We start from the raw sequence: 11784 nt of genomic DNA on the forward strand, positions 1-11784 counted from the left end.
TTTCTGTCATCCGACTTTCAACAGTATAATCCTTACGTCTGCAAGGATGGTGGAAACAATACATCGTGAGGAGCGTGGCTAGCAGTGCACGGTGTAATATTTGCATTGTCAGAATTACCCTCGTGTTGAAAGACCCGTTGAAACTGTGTTGTGCGTTCGGTTAGTCGGGAGGTGTCACCGCCATGGCAATGTGCATGCAGGGCATCTTTCAGTGGCAGTAACCGAAGAGATATGACCACGACAGACCGTGTCATGCTATGTAAGTCAAGCCAAGGTTTACTTTATTTACCCACAAAACCCTGCCGCAACGTGGCCACTGCTTGGCTGCCTGTTTGTATCGCCAGTCTTTTATTTTTTTTTTATCGGCGGCAGGATTTCGATAATTACATTTTAACAGTGAGGGTTGTTGTGCCTCTTTCAAGCCCTGCCCCTGTGGTTGCCAAACCCATCCGACTCGCCGAGACCCCTTCTGAATTGGTAGCACCGTGGTGTGTCAGCAGAAGTGCCCGTCGGCTGACTCTCACAGTCACTCTTACGGAGACCAGTGGCCCTGACCGATTCCACCTTTCCACAGACGGATGGGGAACTGTTCTGGCCCGGTGCGCTCGTACCTTTGTTACCAATTGAGCCCACATTGGTTTATTGTCTGAGTAGCCTCAGCTGTCCAGGGGGGTGATCTCAGTCTTCCTGGAGTGATCTCAGCCCTCCCGTGGAGATCTCAGTCCTCCTGGGGTGATCTCAGCTCTCCCGGGGGGTGATATCGCAGCCCTCCCATAGCGATATCAGTCCTCCCTGGGTGATCTCGGCCCTCTCAGAGGGTGGTCTCAGCCCTCCCAGGATGATCTCACCCCCAATTCAGCTTGGCACCCTGACTCGCAGGCACAGCTTAGCAATAACTGTAAATATAACAGGGCGGGGGCGGATGCCATACACACGTGTTCTGTAACACTGCGTTTGTCCTCGTAAGTATTTCACGAACCATGGTGACCGTTACTTTTCATGCTGCACAGCGAGATGAGGTCACGCGGTGCGTGACGTGGGACGTAGAAGGGTGGAGACCTCGCACGAAATTGACGTCATCGCCGTCACCGTCAAGGATGAGCCTTTTAGCGCTGGTTTTTTAAATCTCCCATGTTCTATGCAAGCCTTTCACTCAAGGTGGCCGATTTGCTCTGGGATGGGCCCCTAATAGTGACACAACTTTAGACAGACTTTTTGTTGACGTTGGATCATCTGGACAAGAGCAAAGAGTGTGCCCCTCCAGCAGACAGACAGATGGACAGAAACGATGCATTCACACTTTCAACTTCAGTTGCAAAGTGATCATAAACCACTCTTTATGACGTGCCCTGTGTTATGAGCACCTGGCAGAAATATGTAAATGAAAAAGCCATCTTAGCTGGGGGGAGAAGTACAATTGGTGTCGGGGGGAGAAGTACAATTGGTGTCGGGGAATAAACCGTACATATTTTTTATATACACATAGAGCATGTTTAGTACATGCATATATTTCGAATGTATATTATGTAAAGCATATTGATTTGTTTTATATTATGGGTTGATGTTATTTTTATATTACAGAAAAACTGGCAAACAATTTGAACTCCCTCCAGGCAAGATTGTATCCCTATTAACATACTTAAAATGTCATCATATTCCAGCGAACTCCTGTTATATCTAACAATAATAATTTTTTTACGTTTGAAATTGACGCCGTTTCTGTAGCCACAGGGCTATCACGAAGGCTCCACGTATCGCAGATGAATTAGTCTGCCGGTGGAGGCGGGGAGAGGGGCGCGATGATTCTGTTGTGTTCCCAGTCGAGTAGCTTTGTGGGTCACCCTTCAAATTTGGACCACGTTCGTCGGCACACAATCACCGCAACCTCACAACATCACTAGATCTTTCACGTTCACTGTGAAGCGGACAGCGCGTGCTTTTACGGTTCAAGGACCTCCCCCCCCCCCCTCCCGGATGCTGGGCCAGAACTGGGCTATTGTTCCTAGGCTGTTCCCTGGGCTGGCAGATTGGGGTTCCAAGTGGCGTGAGGCTCTGAAGATCAGAGAGAGCACAAAGGCAGCTGGGGAAGGTGGGGGAGGCAGTTACAATGTTAGAAAATGTTTATGTTACTTCTTTTCCCCCACTATTATCCCGATTGTCCCATTGAGATGGTATTACATGATGAAAAGTATCATGGCACCATCTTTTCGAGGTGCGATTCATGAATCCTGTTCCTTGCTGATGATGTCATTGATTGGCTGCTTAGATCAAGGCAATAGCTGCAGGCCACACAGAAACGCTTAGGGGCGACATTTCAACGTGTATTCTCATTTCTTGCCCAATTATATCCCAGTTGTGCTCTCGGAATCACGGCACGAGACGAAATATCCCTTCGGATCTCTCGCAGAGCAGTGTAACCATTCTTGGAGAAGAACTACCCACGGAAGTGTTGAGGGACCGGCCACTACAGAATGTGGCCAGGCCATGTGACGGACAATCTTGAGATTAATATCTCCCATAAAATTCCCCTGACGTCAGCGGAATCGATTTTCGCTCAGCAGTTCCATAATTATGTGGAAGTTTTTTTTACAAATCCAGATGTATCTGCGCCGTATTGTTCCTCCAAACACATCTGGAGCTAATCGTGATGAGACACCCCCTTGTGTGAGAAAATGGCACAGCTTCCAAGTGATGGTGCCCACTCTCTTTGCCTCCACGCGGGCAGAGGCACACGAGAGAATTCCAGACGGGGGCCCCCGTGCACGATGGCTTGCGGGGGGGTGCAACGATCCACCCATCGAGTTTATGTCGATTTTTTAAAGCTCGCGATGCATGCGTAGATGCGCATGTGTAAGAACCTCCACGCCTCGATAGATTCGTGTACGCCTATCGTGCCGTGGGTTCGTCCGTGTGTTCCCTGTGACCGCTGGAAATCGCTAGATTCGCCATTCTTGTAGAAAACTCAAATAGAAATTGTCACGACAAATCGGACGGGGTGGGGTAAAATTGTGAATTGTGGCAATTCCGGTGGCTTTGTGTCGTGCCACTAGTCTGTGGGGGGGTGGGGGGGGGGACATCGTAGCGTAGTGCTGGGATGGTTTGGCAGGTGCAGGCTGCGTGCGGTGAGTGCTCCGCAAGGTTAATGACAAACCACGGTGCCACTGTGCCACAGTAGCAGTGGTGCGACTGTGGCCTTGCAAGGCAAACTGTGGACCGTATGGCAAACTCACTTCGTCAACAGAGGAGGAACAACAAAACTGCAGAAACTCACTCTCCTGAAGCCCTCTCGTCGTGGCGAAATTAGCAGGGCCCAAGACATTGCCATTGAGCTCCTGAACCACATTGCTGCAATTCGCAAGGAGAGAACGGAATGGTGCCCCAGAGTGCGTGCATGGGTGTGTTTGCGCGCGTCGCGCCCGTGACGCGGTGTCGAACCTGCCCCCCCCCCCCATCGCTGTTTTGCAGATCATGTTGAAATAGTGGAGGATCGCGTGACGGTCTGCCGTGATGCCGCCAAGGGAAAGTGCTCGCGTCCGCTCTGTAAATACTACCACCCGCCCGCCGCCAGCTCGCACGCAGCCGCAGCCGCCGCCGCTGCCGCCGCCCAATCGGGCCTGCTGCAGTTTGCATGCTGAGCTCCAATGCCCCCCCGCACACTTGCACCACCAACCCCTCCACCCCCAACTCCCCCGCTCCCACCCTGCCTTGCACCGTCTGACACCCACTGCCTATATGCCCCCATAGCTGGCTGCTTTCCTCCCTGCCCACCCCCTCCTCCCCCCCCCAACCTCTCCTCCCCACATCCTCCCACACTTTATACAGCAGCAAAAGGGGCGTGATAAAAAAATATATATTTCCCGGTACCATTAGTGCGTTTTTTGTTGTTGTTGCTGTTGTGTACCATCCACGCAATTGAGGGATTTGGTTCACTTTTCAATTAATGCTCTTGAAGTGCGGTACAGCTCAATCGGCGTTTAGTCGACGATTACATTTAGTTATTACGGCTGCGGTAAAAGGGAAGGAATAAAACTGATTGGCATCAATGATCCTTTCGTAATGGGGCAGTTTAGGGTATATATAGGTTAATAAGTGCATGTTCTTGATGGGAAATTTCCGTATCTTATGTAGAGTATTTGTGAAAAGAACTTTAACAGTATGGCTCATTTAGACAGCATAGTGGTGCATGTTTGTGTTTAGCAATGCTCTTGGATTAGTCAAGGAAAGTGATGTTCCAGAAGATGAGAAAATGTAAGATTAGAAATTTAGTTATGTCTGCCTCCTGGAATCATAAACAGTTTGCACGGATATTTTAAATTTGGCAAAGGCATGATGGCAACTTCAAGAGCACCGATCTTGAAAAGTTGGATTGGCAAAAAACAAAAAATAACCAACACTGACAACAAGAAAAAAAAAACAGATGCATCTGCAGTCAGACCCGCGCGGTGAGTAGGAACGAGACGCCGGGGATGGCAAGGCGAGGCACCTTTTGCACATTCCCCATCGCACGACCCGTCGCGCCCACGGACTTCGTCGCTCGCCACCCGACGAAGGTTCCGTCACGCACGACCGGCGAGCATCCCGCCCGCTCCCCGTCGCGCGACCCCCCCCCACTCCTCCTTCCTCACTCCCCTCCTCCACCCACAAAACCCCGGGCGCCGTGATGGCGTGGCAGCAGCAGCCCCGCCGTGGCGTACCGCCCGGCCCCCCCACGCTCGATTGGCCCCGTTTTAGAGTTTTTGAACACGGTCGAAGGGAGTTCTTAAAGAAAAAAAATAGCCAAATTGTTATTTCGTCTCGACCTAAAATATTGAATTGGGACTAGGGTATCCGTTGATGTAAGGTTAAAGAAATCACTCGTCGTGATACCGTCTGAACTTTTGTGTTCTGCGAGATTCCTCCCCACGTGATGTTACATCCGTGACAAAACATTGAACCAGAGCTGCAGTCGCTTTTCTCAAAAGTTTTAGTTTGAGGGCAGCGGGCAAAATTCCACTGCTGAAATTAAAAGTAAATACTATTTTAAGCGAGGGTTTAAATTAGCGTAATTGTTCAACCTTCTGACGTCAAAGCATGAAGGTCTCGCTGACCTGTTGTTGGTCTCGGACACAGTGTGATCCGCTTTGACTGCAGCCGACTGATTGGGCTCGGTGTTGGTTTTTCTGGGGCCCCCTCCGTTTAGTGGAGCGCATGCTGTTAGATCTTGGGAAGTCAGGGACTGTGCTGCGATGGTTACAGAGCACTCGTCGCTTGTGTTTTGTGTTCGCATTTCACGCTGGAAAAAGCAAGCCCCCCCCCCCAACCAACAATCCCCTTCCTCGCTAATCCTTCCCCCCGCTCGCCAGAGTAGTTTCGTTCATTCACACAAAGTTGGCGCTTAGCTCGTCGTCACTGGTGTGGCATCGAGTAAAAGAAATTGTGCAATCTTGAGTAATCGACAAATATTTTATTTTAAATATATCCCCAAAAGTCGCGAGACTATAAAATGCTTTAACCAAAAAAAAAATATCTTGCTACTAAGAAACTACTGCAGTCGCTGTTGGCAGTCGACTCTAAACTAGATTTCTTGACCAATTGAGAAGTAAGGTTAAATGTTTAAAGCTTACGTTAAATAATGAATTGTTACTACCTTGCATGCATCCTGAACTGCTCGTCGTTAACTTTCACCACCTTACTGTAGCAGGAGGTAGTCCTCGAATTGTCAGTCCCACGAGTGGCAGAACGGGCACGCGTTCTGGCCATTGTAAACAAACGCAAGTGTTACTCTTCGTGCGGCGAGTAGGGAACAGCACGGCGATGTATTTCTCAAGTTGTGTGCTTTCAGCAAGGTTCTGTGAACCACGCGAGTAGCAGCAGCAGCAGTAGCAACAGCGGCGGCGGCGGCAACAGTTCGCAAGGCTGCGCACGTTTAAAGAAAGACAGAGACGACCTTGCCTCTGTGCGCGTTTTACGACGTTTTGAGTTTTGAGCGTGTGCCATCCAAGGCATTGTCTGATGTGAACCTGAATCGTTGTGCCATTCCGCATTTTTAAAAATTTCAACGAAAATAATGTTAATATTACGTTCGAGGATTTTAATATTCATCTTAATATATGCCTACAGTCAATAATTAATTGAAATGATGCCTCTTTCAAATTGAAAGTTGTTCGAAAGGAAATTCCTTTGGATGTTTTGATTTCTTTCTATATTTCGGTTCCACCTTCTCGGGGCAGCCCTCTCTCGGTGGTGGGAGAGGCATCCGAGGCACACGCACTCCCGCGAACTCTCCCTCTTCATCCGCTTGCCAGGCCGCCAAAGCCTGCGCGCTTGATTCGGAATGCTGTTGCGGACAAAGCCGTCGAGGATGACACGAAAAAAACAACCGACCCGATATTTATAGCGCGTTAGCGACCATTGGCATTAAGTGTTGCTGGTGGGCACTCCCGTTTCTCGAAGCCGACTTGGAGCGGCGTTTGTGGCCAGTACCCCAGTACCCCTCACCTGACCGCTTTTCCTCTTTCTTCCTTCCGTCTCGCTGCAAATCAAAATAGCGCTCTTAAGCCGATCTCGCCGACTGGTGGGAGGGGGGGGGGGCAGAGGCCTTTGCAGGGAACGGAGGTCGGGGTCGACGTTACGGGATGTTGTTTTTGTTTTGACGTCGCGAACGTTCCCGCGATTTGCACGCGCGTCGCCTGCCGCCACCCGCCCGCCGCCCCGCGTCTCTTGGCATCGCCGCAGGCCGGGGCCGGTTCGTTGTTCTGTTGGGGTTTGTGTCCGGGAAGCGGGGGGAGCAGATCCACGTGGGCTGCAGGCCCGGTGCAGCAACTCGGTCGGATGACAACGCGCGGTGACTTGTGGAGCGCACCGATCCGGACCGGACCCCCCTCTCCCACCACCACCACCTCCCGTCTCGACCTCCGCCACCCCCCCCCAGTCTGTCGCAACGTCGGTGGTTCGTCAGAACTGACCTTGGCCTTTGCTCGCACGCCCTGCTGAAAGTACGGTTCTCAAATTGAGAAATATGTTGTAGCTCGGGATGAGACATTTTTACATTGTATTATACATACTTTTAAGGCCTTAGTTGTTTTTACGGGTTGCATCCCAGACACGTACGTTTTCATTATTAAAAACATTAGAGTGACTAGTCTATATGTCATTTTAGGGTATTAAGACCGCACTTAACAAATCTATGTATTCATTATTTTTTAGTTTTAATGGTAGAGTTTAAATATTTTTTTATGCTTTCGAGTTTTCTTTATAATAAGCTTTTAAGGGTTTGTTGGTTTAATTTGAATCTACTAGATATACAAAAGGACTAAAAACTATTACGGATATTGATTTGAGTATAGTGTTTTATTGTCATAACCTAAACATTAACATTTATTTTGTGTGTTCTGTCTGTAAGCCATGTTATTACGAGGATTGACGTTTATTTTATTGAGATAAGCCGTTGGTTTTTATCCAGTGTCGTTTACATTTCAAGAACAAAGGCATTTAATGCATGTTTCTTTTGGGCAAAGATTATCGGAGGAAAACAACAAACCTGGGTGTGTTCTTAAAGCTGTGTTTTCTCAGACACGGACAAAAAACCACGTTCCATGCGAGTGATAGTACGTTCTCTCGTGTCGTTAACGAAAGGAAAAAAAATCGCGGTATTAAAGACAGGTTTCTATAAAGTGCCGTTCAAATATAATTAAAACTTAAAAAGTGCTTGAATTGCCAATGTTCGCCGGGATTTGAGATTCGCATGCCCGGTCACAAAAGTTATATTCTGTGATTGTGTTGTGTGTGCGTGCGCGTGCAAACCAACATCATCATCATCGTCATCAGTGTGATGTCATAACTTGGTTGGGTAAGTGAAACCTGAACTGCATCAGTCGATAAACGAAATGAGGGGGGTGTACCTCGTGGTGCGCACTCAAATCCATCCGGAATGGGACACTCCCCAACCACGTTTCGTGTTGTGCATATGGGCCTGGTATAACTCGAGTTAAGTGTGAGGGTGGGGAACCATCGCTTACTGTTGAAACTACGCGATCCCTAATTGTGGTGACGTTAATATGTTTCTATTACGAGCAAACCAAAGTTTAACGGAGAAAGGGGAGAGAAAAAAAAACTTGGTGGTTGTAAGTGCAACTTATATACAGTGGCTTCAGAATTGTGCTTTAGATGCTGGTGGAGGGGAAGAGGTTGTGTATGACGACATTTTTGCACTTCTGTACATAGTCAAAAAAAGGGGGGTGAGAGAGAGAGAGAAACAAAAAAAGAGATAGATTAAAAAAAAATAAACGTGTAAAATATCAAGATCTTATTTTGGATAAAAATGTCTATAAAGTGAAGAGGCTTTTTTTGTCAAGGTTAAGCAGCTGCCGTCAGTGCAAAAGCAAAAAGCTTGCAAGAAAAAGGCAAAAATGTTGTGCTTTGCTTCATACGGACAAAGGCTTTGGAGCTTGTGTGTAGTTTGCTAAAGGAAGGGGGGTTTCGAGTCACGTTTGCACAGTGAGCGCACAGATGCAGGAGCAATGGGGGACACACGAGGAGAAGGCACAGAGGCACAACTTTGCTTTGACGGTGAATCGGCCGCAAGCCACACGGAGCACTGCACGGGGGGACGGGGACGTCTGCAGTAGCAGCCGTCGTCTTCACCCGCTCACTCGCTTGCTTATAAACGCTTCCACTTTGTCCCGTCAACAAAAGATAACACACACATAACGCACAGTGTTTTTAACACCCCCCCCGCCCCCCCTCCCCGTTAAGGCAAGAAAGATAAACAATAACAGACATCGAGAAACTGAAAAATAAACGGATAACAGAAACGTAAAATAATTACAGACTTATACTTGGTCATTATGATTAAACAAAAAAAAGAGAAAAATTAAATAAAAATACAAAAAATAAAAAACAAAAAAATTAAATACATTAAAATGGTAATTATAATAATACATATATGCCTGTTTGGACTAAGACGTCGTGAAATAATCATATACATTACAGTACTCATTTTTGTATAGCTAGTCGCAAAAGCCAAAACCTTTTATTTTTTGCCAACGTTTCGGTGGCAGCCATTCCGCTTGCAAGCGGCTTAAGGGGAATGGTGAATCAAAAAGCCTTCTGGGTCTCGCAGGGCACAAGTGCATTGCCACTTGGAGTGGGCTGTCTAGACGTCCCATTGTGTGCCCCCCCCCCCCCCCCAGTCAGTCACCCACCCCAGTTTTGAGGATTCCAGGAAAGGAAAACCCCACAAACAAACCCACACAACGTAATGGTCACTTGCTGCTGCATTGCTTGACACCCGTACGTACAATTCGCAGCCGCTACAGCGAATTCACGCCGTTTTGTTTCGTGCCCGTTTGGCCGGTGGGATTTTGTCGAGTTTTAACTCGACAGAGTTGGGCATCTTTGGCCAAACATCTGATCAATTTTACTTGCAATGTTAGTTACAGTCTCGCTCCGAATGAACGTTGCCGTGACGCGAGTCACAATGCGCTTTCGTGCAGCTCACCAGGAATCTTTAAAAGGTGTTGGAAAATATCACAACGCAGTGAAATTGATAACATTTGTTTTCACAACAATAACAAAAATGTGTCTAGAGAATAAATGTTCAGTGTGTTGGGGGGGGGGGTGAACTATTTTGAAACTGGAGCCCGATTTCCTTCTCGGTGATGGTCTCGGTTGTCCGATTCTGTTTTTATTGGTCATTGTTCGGTGATGTATCGTCAAACAAAACAAATGTTCAAGTCGGATTAAAAACAAACACCCCCCCCCCACGTTTCATCGCCGAGATCCCTTTCCGGGTCTGCCGTTAGTGGTGAAAACACAAAACCGTCTCACTCTTCTTTTTTTATTCGGCCGTGGATGTCCCTACAAAGGAGTGCCACGACACAAAACAAATCAAGCGCCGAATGGCAAAGCGTGTTCTTTGCGCCACCGCATTCCACGCGCGCTAGAGGGTTGGGAAGATCGTGGCAGGTGCTTTCCACCCAGACACTCTGCTGCTGTGGTGTTCTTCACTGATTTTCAGAGGGGGGCGGCTCGCCCCCCCCCCCCCCCCCCACACATTCGCCGAAAAGACATCAAATTTCGATTTAAAGCTTTCGTGACTGCAGGGATTCATCTTCTTGGTTCTTTCGGTAAAGTCACGTAGAATGGAAATAATAAAATAATACAAATAAAACAAAATAATTCTCACGACGTTTCGGCCACAACGCAAGCAGCCGTCCTCAGGTGAAGAACAGGTCTGTCGAGAAGACCATTCAGACTCTGTCTTCTCGACAGACCTGGTCTTCACCTGAGGACGGCTGCTTGCGGTGTGGCCGAAACGTCGTGAGAATTATTTGATTGTTTTATTTTTATTATTCCCCTTCTACGTGACTTTACCAAAGAACCAAGAAGAAGACATCATCAGTGTGTGAAGGTGCCGTCTTTTTACACCATTGAGCGGGGGGGGGGGGGTTGTGGCAGCACGATGATGGGATGGGGGGGGGGTGTTTTCACTATGTGGGTATTGTCACGGGGGGCGGGGGGGGCACTAAGGGGCCACCAGGGCCCCGCAATGAAGAGCGCTGCTCTGCTGCCACTTGCTCGGGGCATGGCTGCAACGGTTTCGCTTCGCGCTCCGCATTTTATCTTGTTTTAGTTTGTATGTGCTTAGCCACCCATACGCGCGCTATACGCTATAAGAATTAAGTTTTCACTTGTTATGCTTGCTATCGCTTGTATGGTAAAAACAAAAAAAATAAAAATAAACAGTTGCAAAATCGAGCGTTCGCTTTCGAGCCACTCCCTCCCTCCCCCGCCGCGGTTCTTGATTTTCTACGTCACGCCAAGTTGCCCCCAAGTCGCCTGCGACAACTTTCAAGCTCATTTCTTTTACCGAGTGGAGAACGCAAAGAGACCAGGATGGGGAGTCACTTTTGCAAGGGGTTGGGACCTGGAGCATCAGTCTGCCAGTGTAGGGGGGCATTGGGTGGGGGAGCGATGACTGCTGCTGCTGTGTCGAGTCCCAGATTTGAGACATTTCGCGGTGTATTTTTAGAATCTTGCCAAAGTGTGGACAACGGCCGCCGGTCGCACACAGTTGGCCTGCTCTTGCGAATTACCTCGATGGATATTTAACGTGCACTGTGAGTGAATCCGACGGCGCGTGCTATTATTACGATGGTTAGCACACCTGCAGCGATAACCAGGGCGGCCGCTTGATGCGAACCGTGAACCTCCGCAAGAAGCGGCGAAACGCGCTGCCGCTGGGCCTTGTTGAATGTTTTAAAATAAAACGAATTTATCATTTCCCCCCCCCCCCCCCCACTATGTATGAACATTTGTATAAGGCGTGACGACACATCGAGAAGTTTTGTCTCACTTCGGACGTGTTCTGATGTCACCCCAATGCGTTTAGTCTGCGGACACCACCACGTGACCATCACTTTACTGTATTCTCCAGAATATAAGATCCCTCCCCCGTATTAAGTGTGTGTCTATCTAACATATATAACGTTATTTATACGGGGCACACGTTCGGAGTGCATTCTGTGTTTCAGAGCGTCTTATAATCTGGAGAATACGGTAAATTACAAACGTTACTCACATTCTTGGTTCTTTCGGTAAAGTCACGTAGAAGGGAAATAATAAAATAATACAAATCAAACCATTTTATTGTTTTATTGTAAACTTTTATTGCTTTATTATTTTATTATTTCCCTTCTACGTGACTTTACCGAAAGAACCAAGAATATGAATCCCTGCAGTCACGAAAGTTTTAAATCGAAACATCTCACACTTGATCTTTTTTCCTTTGATCAAAGGAAAAAA

The 11784-nt window shown here is 47.9% G+C and overlaps 1 protein-coding gene across 19 annotated transcripts in view; it reads left to right on the forward strand.

The window, feature by feature from the left end:
* Positions 1-9867, forward strand: part of LOC144732608 (muscleblind-like protein 1) — a 55858-nt gene extending 45991 nt beyond the window's left edge. For 11 of the 19 annotated variants that reach the window (XM_078614087.1, XM_078614098.1, XM_078614093.1 and 8 more), the window contains one exon: positions 3466-9867. In XM_078614087.1, coding sequence (XP_078470213.1) covers positions 3466-3635 — 170 coding nt within the window. In that variant the 3' untranslated portion in view covers positions 3636-9867. The other 8 variants (XR_013588214.1, XR_013588216.1, XR_013588217.1 and 5 more) reach the window with 5 other exon arrangements.
* The last annotated feature ends 1917 nt before the right edge of the window (positions 9868-11784 follow it).

Source organism: Lampetra planeri, chromosome 43, assembly GCF_965212315.1.
Source record: "Lampetra planeri chromosome 43, kcLamPlan1.2.h2, whole genome shotgun sequence".
NCBI lineage: Eukaryota > Metazoa > Chordata > Hyperoartia > Petromyzontiformes > Petromyzontidae > Lampetra > Lampetra planeri.